The 17,183-nt window shown below is 38.1% G+C and overlaps 2 protein-coding genes across 2 annotated transcripts; both read right to left on the bottom strand.

The window, feature by feature from the left end:
- Window positions 1–3,800: 3,800 nt before the first annotated feature.
- Window positions 3,801–4,825, bottom strand: LOC125249542 (olfactory receptor 1361-like). Its single transcript, XM_048161851.1, has one exon. The coding sequence runs from the start codon at window positions 4,617–4,619 to the stop codon at window positions 3,801–3,803; it is 819 nt and encodes a 272-aa protein (XP_048017808.1). The 5' UTR covers window positions 4,620–4,825.
- Window positions 4,826–10,295: 5,470 nt separating this feature from the next.
- LOC125249749 (olfactory receptor 1-like) lies at window positions 10,296–13,432 on the bottom strand. Its single transcript, XM_048162122.1, has one exon. The coding sequence runs from the start codon at window positions 13,396–13,398 to the stop codon at window positions 12,442–12,444; it is 957 nt and encodes a 318-aa protein (XP_048018079.1). The 5' UTR covers window positions 13,399–13,432; the 3' UTR covers window positions 10,296–12,441.
- Between the last annotated feature and the right edge of the window lie 3,751 nt (window positions 13,433–17,183).

The raw sequence follows: 17,183 nt of genomic DNA on the forward strand, positions 1-17,183 counted from the left end.
CTCCTGTCTCATTACAGCATGATGATTATATTTTTTCATGAAAACAGTTTGATTTCTTTGACAAAACTGACATGCTATGGTTTGAAATAATCCCTACAAAATTTTGGGGGGCATGCTACTATTAAGTGACCTCAATTGTGGACATAGTCTACAGCAGTGATTCCCAACCACATTCCTGGAGGCCCACCAACACTGCACATTTTGCATGTCTCCTTTGTCTGACACACCCATTTTAGATATTTGAGTCACTACTAATGAGCTGATAACCTTAATCAGGTGTGTTTGATTGAGGAGACAATGTGCAGTGTTGGTAGGCCTCCAGGAATGTGGTTGGGAACCACTGGTCTACAGTAAGAGCTATGAAGTAGCATATAGCTGAGATACAAATTTCTTAGAAAAATTCGATGAGTAGTTCATGTTTGAGACTAAGACGAGGCCAAAACAGTTTTAAATTAGTTAAAACAGTTTTAAAGTAAAATTAAATTGCTTTAAATAAACAACTTGATTTTAATTAGCTTTAATGAGTGCACTATCACACAATTCATCTTCAGTCAGACTATTCAGATCCTTCTGACAAAATCACTGAATGTTCCATGAAATCCTCCAATCCCCATGAACAAATGCATGATCTAAATGAATATTGTTTGTTCCACAGCAAGCCATATTTTAATCATGTTCATACTTTTTTACTGAATAAATTTATTTATTCAGTAAAAAATAAATTTATTTATTCAGTAAAAAATACAATTATTATTAATGCTTATGTAATTAATGTCAACACCTTATGACTGTAAAATTTGCATGTTATTTGCATGTTCCGTGACCAGTAGCCTATCACATCATTTGCTGTGTTAACATAATTAAATGAGATGCTGCATGTGAATGTTTCACTGAGTTAGAGCTGAGTTAGAGCGCCGAAATATGAACAGATAGGGAAAGATTTCACACACCAAACAGACGCCAAATGCCACGATCCAACAACGTGTGTTCTGTTTCTTCCGCATGCATGCACATCTACACAGATGCACATCAGTCTCGAATATTATGCAGCAAGCCATATTTTATAATTGTATAAAATAATCGTGCACAAATACGGCAGAGATGCCAAATTCAGCGGCTGGAATTAGCTGAGGTAAAGTGACGGCTCACAGACAGCAGCGGCATCTACCTGTCACTCAAGTGACCACGCCCTTAATTATGCAGAACTTTAAGGCTTAATATAATTTAAACGAATGAGTTAGATAAAAATTCACCCCCCTCACAGTTGTCATGAAGGGCAAAATTAGCAGTATAGACCAAAACCACAATTTGAACCAACTTGTAAACATGTTTTTTTCTGCTGTAAACTTGACCAACTTAACATGGGACTCAATGAGATTCTGCTCTCTTTTGGAGCCTGTCCCTAGCGGCCAGTCGATGAATCGCAGTTTACAGTAAGTCACTTCTGTATTGGCTTCACGAGAGACTAAGAGGTTGCCGCTTGCTTAAACAGTATAACAAGAGTATACCCATTTTAAGGCGTCTTATATTTTGTAGATGGAAAAACAAATCGCGATACTTCCTAATGTGATTATTATTAATTCCATTAAATAAATGTGAGCGCTGCATGTTTTAAAGTCAAAAGATGGCGCTGTTGCGCGTTCTTCAGAGCAGCTCGCATTCAATGATTAGCGCACATTTGTCAACCGATTGCTTATGAACTAATGCTGATCAATTATCACAAAGTTTACTTTATATTATTTATATTATATTGTGTTGTAAACGGTTGTAGCAACGTAATTTTTTAATCCTTATCTGAACTTGAATGAGCAGGAAAAGTAAAGCACAGACATTTTAAAGGGCACCTATTAGCCCCTTTTTAAAGTGTAATATTGGTCTTGGGTGTCCCCAATTATATGTGAAGTTTCCCAAAATACCCCACAGTTAATTTATTATAACCATTTGAAAATTTCATTTTTGGGGCCTTTTTAAAAAGAGCTTTTTGGTTACACCTTAAATATAAATGAGCTGCATATCCCCGCCCTGCCTTTGGATGAGGGCGTAACTTGCATACCTATGGCAATAAACTGTCGGTAGAAGCAGAATGGCTGAGAGTAGAGACCCGCTTTTTGTATGGCATTCAGCCGTATGTTTTAACCGGAATAGACCCAGATGATGAAGAGACTCCGGCGGAAGAAACACAATTGAGAATGGAGCAGGACGTTCTGATTTTTTGATACATTTATGATTATAGAGTTTTAATCGCGTCCCCTTTGCAATTATGGATGTGCAAACACACACACACACACACACTGTGATAACGTTCGCGCAATTTTCTGAAACTACAAACACAAATCTGTGATAACGTTTGCTAAGTACAAACGAAATTATATTTACACACTATACAAACAAGGTTTAAATTATATACTAAGAACATTATTTGACACATATTATTCAATATAACGATTTTACTAGCATCAGGGTTATTATGCTTTTGAATTGACCCTCGTTCTCAAAACAGTAGTCAAAATTGATTCCGCAAACATAAACGTATTTTGGAATTTTGAGTGGCGCCTTTCCTTCGTAAATAAAATCCATCCACTGCGTTTTCAGTGGCTCTGATGTCGGAAGTAAGTGAAAACTACTATGTTCATTATTACATCCCACAACAGAACACTTGTGTTTCTTATGAACATTACCGGCTGTCGTTGAAACAATGGAGGATGGTTGACAGATCACCGAGGTCGGGGTCTATGCCAAAACCAGATTGTCAATCAAACCACGTGGGTGGGGCTTAGCGCAATTCTACGTCACAGTGAGAGCAATCTTAGAACAGGGCGTTCTGAGACAGTGCTTATGAATTATTGAGATTGTAAAAAAAACACTGGGTGGATTTTTCTCATTCTAGGGTGGTTTTGCTCACACACTGCCAACACACATTTATGGTCAAACACCATGTAAAAGTGAATTTTGCATAATAGGTGCCCTTTAAAATAAGTAAAGTCAAGCAGTATGTATATCAATTGCCCCTGTTTGTTATTTGGTTACACAAACACGCAAAAAGTATAAAAATCTATTTGACACATCGGATTCAAAATAAAAACATTTTTTTATTGCTTGAAATAAAAATACTAAAATAAAAATATATACAAACTAACAGACATGTTTAAAAACAACAAAAAATAAAACAAAAAATAAATAAATAAATAAAACAAAAAATGAAAGCAGAAAATATAAAAATCTAGTCGGATTCAAAATATTAACAAAAACTATAATAGTATAAAGTGAAAATAGTGACATTCATTTCCCAGAAAAGTCACAAGATGAAAAAGCTGAAACTGTAAAGGGGAGATTTAAAAACACAACAGAATGACTAAAAGTAAGTGATTTTAAAATTTTAAGTTCATTGTTGTGTGGCTCTTAAAAAAATTATTTGGTGCCTCTTTTTTCCCCCTATAGGAGCCAATGGCTCCTTAATGAATTGTTTTGTCTGGAGCCCTGTTATAACATTACTCTGTGCATTCCTTCAGCAGCTGCTGTGAGACACTGTAGCACACTGCAGTAAGCTAGATCGATTTTAGAATATCATATTAAATGATGGATGGCTTGTGTTGATAAATGGCATGCAATTAATTTTAAAACGTATTGTATGATGGAGAAAATGCTGTATTACTGTTACTAAAAAGCTTTAGCTACTTCACAAAATGGTGTTTTTCTCTGAGGCATGACTAATCGCAAATCAGTACTGAACTTTAAACCGATGTTGCCAAACAAATAAATAAAACACCTGGGTATAAAATATAATAAATTAAATATAGAGATCATAAACGTAAAGAAATACCAATTTGCCTCTTTTGATGTCTTCTTATCTTTTTTACCTCTTCTGAGAGGGGGTTGATCTGGGTGGTAGGACTGCAGGTGGAGAAAGTCTTCATCTTTCCTCGAGTGCTTGAAATTCGTATAACTGCCACAAAGATGAAAAAGTATGAAAAAACGATAACAGCAAGGGAGCCCATAAGTACTACAAGGGCATTGATGAGAGCTGGAACACTATACAGTGCTCTGTTTGTGCATGCCAGTGTTGTAATTGAAACATGATCACAGTAACAGTGAATAATTGTGTTTTCTGCACAATAAGGGAGAGGGTAAGCTCGAATGACTATCATTAAGGGTCCTAATAAACTCAAAACCCAAGAGCCAAGGATCAAAATGAGTACATTTCTGTTTGTCATGATGCCATGATATTGAAGTGGGTAACATATTGCTGTATATCGATCTATAGCCATTACTGCTAGAACATATGAACAGACACCACCTAAATAATGCACAAAGAACATTTGAACAAAGCAACCCAAGAACGAAATGGTTTCATCTTGGAACCAATACCTGCTAATTATCTTTGGTAATGTCGTGGTGCTGAATAGTACATCACACACAACAAGATTTATAATGAAATAATATACAGGCTTCTGAAGGCTCTTAGTCATTACAAACAGAGTAAAAAATACAGCATTTCCCACCAGTGTACACACATAAACAAAAAACAGAAGTGCTGATACAAGGCCATAGTAATGAGGCTGAAGTCCAGGAAAGCCGACTATGACAAATTCATTTACAAAGCTGATGTTTCCCATTGACATGATGAATATTAGTCCTCCTTAGAGAAATCTCTAAATATGACTTTTCATCTTTTGTATGAAGAAAATGTAGCGTTTAACATTAGTACAATATTTACAACTCTAAAAATACACTTTTAAAAGTGTTTTGATTTTATACTCCACTTAGCATGCTACTAAAATACACTATATAGCTGGATTGTTTAACAAATAATAACAAAGAATAAAGAGAAACAACCTGACACATTTGTTTGACAGGCTACTATTATAGTCCATTCTGCTCCTTACGCTGAGATGTGCTGGACTCAGTTAGTTTATATCTGACATGTAAATCATGAAGACTATGGCCTGAAACACTGATGACACAGATGCTCCAGGGACATTGACAAAATGTCCATGTAGTTCTTAGCCTGTGATTTTATTTTTAGTCAAGAAAGTATACATTCAAGCAAAATGTTTTCTCTCTCTCTCTCTCTTTTTTTTTTTGCTATTGAGTTCTGACCCTGAAAATTATGACTTTGAGGAACAACTTCAGCAGTTACTGTGAATAAGGATGATGAATATATAATGATTAAAAATGACAATTCTGTTTACTCTCTCTCATGTAAATCCAAATTCATATGCGAACATGTTTTCACTTGAACACAAACAAACATTCTTCAAGAATTTTTACACTACCGAGTGTCTATAAAAATATGAGCATACAGGTTCAAAATGACAGTAGTCATATTCTCATAGAATATCAGTTCAACAGATTAAATAAAAATTGTGACATTTTAATTGATAATTGATTAAAGTAATTTTTTTGTTAGATGCATTTAATATGATATGATATACTCTTTCTCATTATGTAAAAACTGCCAATTGCTATATTTGTTTTTGCTTCTGCTCCAACCTCTTTTGCAGGAAGGAAAGCACAGAGCTTATCCAGCATTTCCAGGGGTCTTCCCTCCGGGAAAAGCACCACTCAGTGAACAGACACCACTTCAAAGCACAAGCTCACCTAGTAGAGGGAGCTCTGGCTTGAGTGATAGTGTCTAAATGGTAGGCCACTTAAGTCCTCTGCGTCCCGTCCAGAAGCTACACATGGTGGTTCTAGAGGTCTGGATGCGGGTACCATATGGTACCCCGTCCCTGAGAAAGAAGGTCCTTCCTCAGGGGAATCTGCTAGGGAGGGGCTGACGTGAGGACCATCAGGTCTGAGAACCAGGTCTGGGTGGGCCAGTAAGGTGCAACCATCAAGACCTGCTCCTCGTTCCTCCATGACCTTGCACAGTGTCTGTATAAGTAGGCTCACTGGCGAAAACGCATTTTGCGTAGGCCCCGGTGCCAGCTCTGTGTGAAAGTGTCCGTACTGCGGGGTGCCTCAGTCAGGAAGTAAAAGAGTGGGTAATGGGAGGACTCCTGGGAGATTAACAAGTCTACACGTGCGTCCCTGAATCAACTCCAGATCAGCTGTACCTCATGGGGATGGAGTCTCCATTCTCCGGAAGCATGAGCTATGAGAGTGCATCGGCTGCACGATGTGCATGTTGTGGAGCGACCTGAGCCCCTGCTGACTCCAGAGGAGGAGATGGCGGGGGAGTTTTGACATGCCATGTGAACGTACCCTGCCTGGGCAGTTGATGTACACAACCATCGCAGTGTTGTCTGTGTGGGCCAACATGTGCTTGCCCTGAAGCAATAGTCTAAACCGGCACAGGGCAAATAGCGATTCCAGCAACTCTAAGCAATTGATATGCCACTGCAGTCGAGGCCCCGTCCAGGAGACCAGGTCTGTGTCCCCATTGCATACAGTGACCCAGCCTGCTTAGAAGGCATTTGTTGTAACAACAACATGCCTGGACACTTGTTCTAAGGACAGTTCGACCCGTAGAAAGGCAAGGTGTGACCAAGGGCTGAAAGTTCAGCGACAGATTGGTGTGATGGTCACACAGAGTGTGCTGTGGCACCATGTCCATCTTGGGACTGTGTAGGCATTGCTGAAAGGTCATTGAGTTAGTTGAGAATGCACACACCCACTTCCCTTAATGGGGCAAGGGCAGCCTCTGCAACTTTGGTAAAACATGAGGAGATGGGGACAGCCAAAAGGGGAGGACCTTGTACTGAAATGCTCAACCCTTGAAAGCAAACCGAAGAAACAGTCTGTGTCGAGGCAGAATCGAGACACAGAAGTAAGTGTCCTTCAGGTCGATCACTGCAAACCAATCTTGTGGGGAGAACACGTGAGCATTTCTGAGATCTTTTGAAGGGCCCGGTTCAAAACTCGCAGATCCAAGATTGGCTGTAACCTGTCGCCTTCCTTGGGTACGTAAAAAACCCAACTTCATCTCGGCTTGAGGGACAGGCTCTATTGCGTCCTTCGCCAGAATGACCACAATCTCCATGCATAGGACAGTCTGCCACTGAGGTAAATAGGACACCGCTGAACCTGGGGGGACACCTGGTTAACTAAATCATGTAGCCGAATTGTCTGAATGGCAAATTGGGAGACAATGTCAAATTGTCTCCCAGGCTCCCAGGCTCTGCACACGTGGCACCAAAGGGACAACCAACATACCTGAAAATTTTCCCCCTTGGCAACAAGCAGACTGGGGGCCAACCCGCAGCAGCTTGGTGGCGGTGGTATCACGCCAGAGCAGGATGTGCTTTATGACCTCTGTCTGCTTTTGGACTGCTTAGAACTGCTGGGCAAAGTCCTCGACAGTGTCACTAAAGAGGCCACCTTGCGAGATGGTGGCGTTGAGAAACTGCACTTTGTCAGCATCCCGCATCTGCAAGGTTTGAGCAGTAAAAGGTGCTTTCCATGACCTCTAAACCTTCTTGCCCACTTCCGGGAAGAAAGGCACTGAGGCAGGGCGTGGCTGTGAACCGCGAGCCGAACACAGGAACCAGTCATCCAACCGCGAGAGCTCAGGACAAGGTGGAGGGTTCCACTCGAGTCCGATGCCCGTGGCTGCCTGGCCAAGCATGGCCATCAACTTTAAATCTGATTCAGCGTGAGCGATCACCCCAGAAGAGGAAAGCTCAGCTTCATCTGCCTCTCCAGAGGACAATAGCTCACTCTCTGATGCAGCTATCGATATCAGATCCTCACCCAGAAATGAAAATTCTTTCAGTAATTACTCACCCTCATGTTGTTCCACACCTGTAAGACCTTCGTTCATCTTCAGAACACAAATTAAGATATTTTTGATGAAATTCAAGAGGTATATGACTCGTCCATAGACAGCAATATAATCCACCACTTTCAAGGTCCAGAAAGGTACTAAAGACATTGTTAAAAAAGTTGACGTGACTGCAGTGGTTCAACCTCACTGTTATGAAGTGACGAGAATACTTTTTGTGCACAATTAATTAATTGTGAGTAATTAATGACAGAATTTTCATTTTTGGGTGAACTAACCCTTTAAAAAGATGCTCAGCTTTGTCAGTATCGACATAACGTTGAACGTGATTGACAGATAAGGAACCATTTTATTTAACTCCCTCGGGTCGGCGGTCACGCCGGCGTGATCACCGCATTTTTTTTTTTTTAATGAGTGTGAAAGAGACTCAAAATACTCCGTCAATGTTGCACATACAATTAAGAGCTATACACCATTTTAATCTGTGGAATATCTTCTTTTATTTGTGTACACTCAGAGTAAAAACAAAATATTGTGCTTTTTGTAAAATAAAGAAAACTAACATGATGCGTGATCTCTCCTCTCCCTCTGAACGAAGTCCAATCTGATAGTTCTCACAAAATTAACTGTAACTTATGAATACTAATGACAAAAAAATGACACATATGTCTAAAGAAACGTTGAAATGTCAGGTTTCAAATCGTACAAGTCAAATCGAAAACAAACATTATGTGTTTATGTAATCTGTATGAAAAGAGAGCCATGTCAGAAGTCCTTGATTCAGCTCATTATCCGCTAATGTGGCTATTCAGAAGCAAATTCAGTCAATACATGCATTCATCGTCTCAATTGTGTATTTATTGTCTTGAAAAGTGTTTTGAATAGCCATAGTTAGCGATCTCTGGCCTCTGTTAGTTCAGTTATTTCCTGGGTTGCCTATTCTTCTTTAGTGCTCAGGCATTTGTGGACTAAAAGTGCACAGAGCGCCCTCCGGCTGCAAGTATGAATTGTATCCAGTGTTCATAGTGATAACAATAAATATTGAATAAATATTACTCCTCTGTATAGAAAATTGACATAAACATGAGAATCCATCAATATTTCTCCAAATGTGCATGCTTTTAAGCTAAAAGCCTATATGAAATGCCATAGAGGTAACATAACTGTTCAGACACTTTGTATCATAGAAATGCATTATATTTTAATAATAGAATACCATTATTTTAAATTGTAATAATATTTCACAGTATTGCTGTTTTTTTCTGTATGTTTGATTTACATTATGATGAGCTGAGACATGATCAACAGGGTTTTTCACAGCCTACCTGACTGAAAGAGCTCATTATTTATGCAGGTCATTAGAGCTCTTTATCTGATTCTTTTGTCTTCTCAGGTGAGAATCATCCATTATTCATGATTATTCACGCCTCCACGCATACTGTGTTTCTTGACCAAAGATGTTTTAGTAAATTTAAATCTCTCTATTGTTTTATATGAAGGAGTAGGAATGATAATTTTTACATAATTTTGAAGCAAAAACTCTAGTCTACAACCTCCAATACCCAGAAGTCTTGTGAACACAGATTTAATATATATTTTTTGGCTTTATTTCAGTGACTTAAGTTTTTTGTTTTTTCATTAACCACGCATAAACGTTATTCCTTCAAAAATACAAACATGTACATACATGTTCCTCACATATTATTGTAGCCTAGTTTGTGCTGAATACAGTGTAATGACACTTTTTCCATTAATATGTTTATGAACAACTGAAAAAAGCACAAATATCAGGGCATGTCAAAACTTCTCCAGGCCCCAAATCAGCCTCAGACCCCTGAGGGTTAAACAACTGGTAAGGTCAATCATTTATTTTTGGGTGAACTAACCCTTAAAAAAGATACTCGGCTTTGTCAGTATTGACATAATGTTGAACGTGATTGACAGATAGGAAACCATTTTATTTAAAAAACTGGCAAGGTCAATCATATATTATTTCAAATGCTGTCATTATCTGCCTAAGTGATAATGAAGAGAGTTGGATTGAGCACCACAGCGAATCCAACTTTATCTATCAGTAGAATGCTGACAGTGCAAGCTTTTCGTGTCATGAACTTAAAGTCACCATGACATCAAAATTAACAATTATTATTGCAGTATTTATCAATCATAACTGATTTACTTGATTATTTTTTTAATCCATGTGCCCTTGTACTGTAATCTTTAATCAAATTAACTTATCCAATAAATTCCCAATGGGCAAAATCATCCCACCCTATATTTTTCTTGTTCAAGAAGCTGTTTCACTCGGATATAATACTCACTATATGGAAGAAAAGACCATTGCAACTTCTGTTTCATGTCGACTTTTCCAGTGCATGAAAAATGTGTTATCACTCATTATTGTTTCTGGTTTATATACATTACATTTTCCGGTACGCTCAGGTAGTTTCTTGTGAGCATGTACAAGTTCCTAAACTATAACAATATAAACAACAAATACAATACTGCCGTCCAAAGGTAAAGCGCAGTAACTACACATTTGATCAAAAATGAGTTATGGCTTGAAATGGGCTTTGTAACATCTGTTCTGTCTTGTGACAAAGTATCCCGGTTCAAAATTGTCCCGTTTCTGAGAAACGAGGGTGTCAAAATTGCAGTAACTACAAAATTGAAGCTAATACCAAGGCAAACCGCAGTAAGTGATGTTACTGCGTTCTAGCTTTGTTTTCCCGGCTTTGACAGCTGCGGCATGATGGTTAAACTCGCGTTAAAACGCAAATATCCAAAGACGAGAAAGGAAGATAGCAAAATATTAACTCCTAGCCAAGCAAATGACAGCTTTATAATCAATTAACATTAACTTGCTAGCTGCTAGCAAATTAGACCGATATTTTAGCCTACCTGCGCTGCTCCATTGATGGCTATTATACATTCAACGTAATCAGGGGCGGACTGGCCATCGGGAGTACCGAGAGTTTTCCCGGTTGGCCGCTGGACAATGTGGGCCGGCCCGTTGCGATGTAAATATATGTGAAGAATGAATTACAGTAAATTTACGTAGTCTGTATCCTCCGTCAACCCAGACGAATTGTTCGCGCGGGCGCGGCCGACCCACTTCAGCCAAAAAAACTTAGTGTGCTCAGTTTCTCTAGCGTTGTCTGTCTGTCTGTCTGTCTACTGTCCACAGAAACTGAGCAGCGTGGCACTTTTACTGTTTGATTAAAAAATAAATAAATAAACGACGGACATTCATTTACAAGCATGCACTTCTGACCTTTTCATATTTTTCATATTTTAATGACGTTATTCGTCACACAATGGACACAGAAACATTAACGTTGTTTCAGCATGCCAGATAAGAGTGAATGTTTGTGTATCTGTTATTAGGATTTCTTCAGTAATTTCACAACCATGTGAAAATTATTCATAAAACTCGAAATATCATTCACAAACTTATACTAAACATGGCATAACTAAACATATTTAAGTAGCCTATGTCCCGTGTTAGGAAAGTGTCTAAAATATATCATTTTCTAATTAGTTCACATGCATTATTTTACACACTGGTGATCAAGTTTGAAATAATACTTCTTTAATGTCTTTGAAAGAGGAAGGCAGAATTTATTTGATCAAAAATAGTCAAATAGCTGTTTTCTATGTGGATTTATTGTAAAATGTTATTTATTCCTCTGATTAAAGCTGAATTTTCAGCATCATTACTCCAGTCCTCAGAGCAATTTTAACATTCACAACATGCAAACATCAAAAAATAAAATATTAAAGTTATTAAAAACAATCAACGTGTAGTAAGAAACACAACAATAAAGTTGGATGAACACATTTAGTTTGTAGATGCTGCACTTTGCTTTTGCAATGGTGTTTTAGTTGTTTAAGGTCATCCAAAGGCAGAGTGCAGTATCTACATTTTGGAGGTCAAAGGTCACATCAGTGGTCATGGTTTTTATCTATAAAAAATTTCTTCCTAAGAAGGCATTACATGAATGCATTACCACTAATCTACCTACAACGTGTTTGACTGGCTGGTGTAAAAACTTTAAAGGCATTTTTCTCAGTTTCAGTGTTTGCGTAGTTACTGCACTTTGCCTTTGTAGGGCAGAATAGGTTCAACAAAATAAGTCAATTTTCTCTGCAACATAAACAGGAATAAAGATAAAATAACTTATAGGAGAGTTTTATGTTCCATCTCATGACAAACATACTGAACATCACATGCAATAAAAACGGGGTATTCAAGGAAATCTTGACCTCATCTTGAATCATAACAATATGGCATATCATTCACATTTATCTTTCCTTTTATACTCTTTACATTTCTATGAATTTACATTATGTATATGATTAATTCATGTATTTTTAGAGGCATAGTGAAAAATTCTAACAAACAAAAATGCAAACATTAGGCCAACCTATTTCATAAATTATCATTACAAAACTACCATATTGTCCACAATATATTATAACCTTTGTAAACAATGTTAGAACCAAAGGGACCAAAAATGTCTTCTTTTCTGAAAGTTAAATATCAATTTTTCAAGTTCAGGAGACCTTCAAAAGGCTTACATCACTGTTCTTGGCATTCAGTCCAGTTCAACACCTACTGGATTTTTTTTGTATGTTTTGAAAAAAGGGGATATTATCTAAAGTTGTGTACCTTAAGACAATGGCAACAGTTTGACCACCTATTTAAATAAAGCACATCAGAGCAACCGTAAAGGAATACTAATTTGTTTCTTTTGAAAATGTCTTCTAAATACCTTTTTTACCTCTTCTGTTCTCAAACAATAAATAAGCGGGTTGATCATGGGTGGTAGCAGACTATACATCATAATAATAACTAATCGCAAATCAGTGCTGAATTTTATACCAATGTTGCCAGATAAATAATTAAATAACCTGGGTAGGAAAAAGAGAACAATTATGATGAGCTGAGGACTGCAGGTGGAGAAAGTCTTCATCCTTCCTTGAGTACCTGAAATTCGCATAACTGCTGCAAATATGGAGCAGTATGAGAAAATAATAAGAGCAAAGGGTCCCAACAGTATTGCAAAGGCATAGATGAGAGCTGGAACACTATATAGTGTTCTGTCTGTGCATGCCAATGTTGTGATGGAAAAATGATCACAGTAACAGTGAATAATTGTGTTTTCTGTACAATAAGGGAGAGGGTAAGTTCGAATTACCATTGCCAACGGGCCTAACAAGCCTAAAATCCAAGAGCCAAAGAACAGAATGACTACATTTCTGTTTGTCATGATACTATGATATTGAAGTGGGTAACATATTGCTACATAGCGATCTATAGCAATTACTGCCAGAACAAGTGAACAAACGCTGCCTAAATAATGCACAAAGAACATCTGAACAAAGCAACCCAAGAATGAAATGGTTCCATCTTGGAACCAATACCTGCTAATTATCTTTGGTAATGTTGTGGTGCTGAATAGTACATCACACACAACAAGATTTATAATGAAATAATATACAGGCTTCTGAAGGCTCTTAGTCATTACAAACAATGCAAAAAATACAGCATTTCCCACCAGTGTACACACATAAACAAAAATGAGAAGTGCTGATACAAGGCCATAGTAATGGGGTTGAAGTCCAGGAAAGCCGACTATGACAAAATCCTTTACAAAGCTGATGTTTCCCATTGATAAGATGAATTAGTCCTTAAAGAAATCTGTGTGTCTTCTTTCTGTATGCATAAAATTTATCATTTAATGTTAGTACAATATTTATTTAAAAAAAAAAAATATATATATATATATATATATATATATATATATATATAAAGTAAAGTTTTGATTTTATAATGTACTTGCTATAGAATACACTATAACTGTAATAATAGCAATAGCTGGATAGTTTAACGAATTAAAAGAAACAAACCTCTCTGTTTCACAGGCTACTGTTGAAGTGTATTATGCTCCTTACACTGAGATGTTCTGGTCTCATTTTTTTATATATATATATCTGACATGTACATTGTAAAAAGTCTATGGCCAGAAAAACAAATGATGCAGTTGCTCCAGGGACAGTGACAAAATTACCATGTAATTCTTCTAAACCTCTATAGTTTTTCTCAATTGCTAAAACACTAAATCCAGGGGCGTAACCCCCCCCAATATTCAAATCCAGCAGTTACAACCCCCCCAATATTTCAACATGAAAATCACAGTAGATCTATACTAACATATGTATATTTATTTATTTTGTAACAATAATTTTGTTTCTAATCGAATATGAGTTTGTCATAATAAATTAGTCAAAAAAGTACCCCCCTTCCATTGAACCGATTGGTAACGTCCAACCAATGCGCGTCGCACTTTCACCAAAACAGCGCGAGTGGAGCTCTAATGTTTGAATGGAGAGCACGGGTAGCACCAAAAAAATGAAGAGAACCATTGCCCAGCCAACTATATTAAACTTCTGTTCAAAGAGGGACGTTAAAAAGAATAAAACATGTACTGAGAAGGAGGTATGAAAACATTGTAAAAGCTAGGTACACTCTACATATATTTTAGCTAGCTAATCCATTGCAATTTAGCCATAACTATCAGTGTAACTGTAACCAGTTACCAACACAGCCATCTGTTTTGTTACTTCATTTTTCAATAGTGTCTTATCAATGACAAAAGTATTCACATTGGTGTTTGTTTTCTTCCTTAATTAATCTGACTTTTGAACGAATTAGCTTGAATGAACGATTTATAGCTCACTCACTAAAACATCAAATCGCTGTCACCTACTGGCAGTTTAAATATTTAAACATAATTTCTTTCTTTTTAGAATCACTCTGTTATGTTAGAATTTGATGAATGGTTATAGATAAATTCCATAAAGTTATGATAGATAGATAGATAGATAGATAGATAGATAGATAGATAGATAGATAGATAGATAGATAAAGAAGAAATAAATTATCCAATAACGCTACACATAAAACAGATTTTTTTTTTTTAATTAAAAAAAATAATAACAGGCAGCATACCAACGCTCAACCCCCCCAATGTTGAAACCAAATCTACGCCCTTGACTAAATCCCATTCTCTGAACCAAATACTCAGTGGCCTAAACATATTTGTCAAATAAATCAATCTTTTTGCAAAACTATAAACAAGTTAATGTAGTTGGACTTAATTTGCAAATCTCGTGCATACTTTTTGCAAAACTCTAAACAAGGGGTGTAACGATTCACTCGTTTTCTCGATGCATCGATTACAAATCCTGACGCTGTATATATGCATCGATCTTGAAACGTGTTTTTTGAATCGTGAATCGTTCATTTTCGTCGGTAATCAATGTAAAATGCAAAGAATCTGATTAATCACGATTCTATAGTGTTTCAGTGCTTTAAAATATATAAACATTAAATTACTACATGCGCGAATTGATGGAGACATTGTGCGCCATCATTTTGCGCCTTCCCTCACAGCTCTCATTCACAGATACGCGCGGCTGCACTTTACCCTTTCACTGGATTGCGCTCACGCTCAGTCCGTAGTCCACGTTTGAGCTCTCCTCAGGACGGCCACTGCTGTTCACATGAGCATATGACAGTTCTCCATTAAGACAGCAATAGTCCCGAGTCAAACTGTTCAAGCCATTTTTGCGTGGAAAAGTCGGAAATGGTTTATTGACATTAGCCTACCTGAGCAGTTTCAAGGCGCGCATTTATTGCATGGACGGAGCAAACACATAATGGTGTCTAAATGCATACGCACAGTTCAATGAATGATAAATGAAATTATGAACTTAATGTCATTAAACTTAATGTGCGAGGAAACTGCTGAAATAAGTACACCATTAACAACACTGACATAAGAGCGTGCGGTTTATCAATCAAATGCGTGTTAAAGTTGCGTTCGTTACTATAGCAACAGTAGAAACCCAGCGCGTTTTCTTTCAGAATCACCTTAAGGAAAATGTTCCATATAAAGAGAACAAAGATGGCTTTTATAACTATTCCATGAAGAAAAGTTAGTTTAAGATTATTTGGGAAAGTGCATGATAGTCTCTCCATGAAAGCATTAGTATTTTTAATGTACCTGGAACAGATTAATAAGGTTGTGCAGCCTTTAACACTATTCTCCACTATATTTAACATGAACTAGGCCTAAAAATACTTTTAAAGCCCTTTTCCACAAATGCCCATTTTTATAGGCTGTTATAAAGTTATGTAGCATCATTGAGAATTAACATAAACTAACATTAACAATGGACAAAAGGTTTTTTTGTTTGTTTGTTTGTTTGTTTTCGCCCTTACTCTCTGACGGTCATAGAGTAAGAGTCTGACCCCCTGAAGGCCGCTGTGTAATTCACACCCTGACTAAGACACATTGAGGGAAGCATTTCAATATCCCTATAAATGCATAATAAAATGCAGAATCGAATTGAATTAATGGAATCGCATTGAATTTTAATGTGAATCATCTCAAATCGAATCGTTCTGAATTTGCAAAAATCGTTCTTGAATCGAATCGAACACCTATGAATCGTGAATCGAATTGAATCGCTGTCTACCCAAAGATTCACAGCCCTACTCTTAACACATTCTTATTGTTGCTGTGTTCTCTTCCTGGGGTGGTGCCAGAGTCTCCAGCCAGCATGGCCACCACACCAGAGTTAGCTGTCATGACCCGCCACACCCGAAGCAACAAAGACTGTCCCAAGGTGTTCGAGATTGGTGTCCAGTGTGGTGGACCCACAGCTTGTGTCGGTGCGAGCAGCCTCATTTCGGGTGAACTTGGCAAAGTCCATTGGTCCCGGAGGTCCTATCGCCATCAGCAGCGCTTCCCTTTAATGGTAGTTGCCATCATATGTGTTTATGCCATGCACACAGCTACAGCTCTTTTTGAGGTGGCTCCTCCCGAGGTGGCGGCATCTGCTGCAAAGCCTCCCGAGATGGTGGCATCCACTACAGAGCCTCCCGGGCAGCGCTGTCCCCTACAGAGCCTCCTGTGGCAGCAGTGACCACTCCTGAACCCTCTGTCTGTCCTGACATGATCACGGAGGTCACTCCTGAAATCTGTGTCGCCCCTGAAATGACCACTGAGGTTGCCCTTGAACCTCCTGTCTGCCCTATGACCAAGGAGGCTGCCTTTGAACTTGCTGTCTGCCATAACATGGTCATTGAGGCAATCCCTGCCGTTCCAGTATGGACCAAAGAGGCCTTTGCTAACTTCTGTGTTCTCTCTTACAGTTCCCCCTGCTCCAAGGTGGTGGGCTCCTGCTCCGCCTGATCTGCTGCTGTGGTCTCCAGTTCCTCCTGCTCTGCTGTGGTAGGCTGCCTTGTCCTGCCCTGATCTGCCCTGGTGGTCCTCTGCAATGCCTTGGTGGTCTTCTGCTCAGTCATTGTCTGTGATGTTTTCATCATTCCTGGCTTGTGTTCCCCTGTTTTGTGTTTAAGGACTCTTAAATTGAAGTGTTTTCTGTT

Source organism: Megalobrama amblycephala, linkage group LG16 (genome assembly GCF_018812025.1).
Source record: "Megalobrama amblycephala isolate DHTTF-2021 linkage group LG16, ASM1881202v1, whole genome shotgun sequence".
NCBI classification, from domain to species: domain Eukaryota; kingdom Metazoa; phylum Chordata; class Actinopteri; order Cypriniformes; family Xenocyprididae; genus Megalobrama; species Megalobrama amblycephala.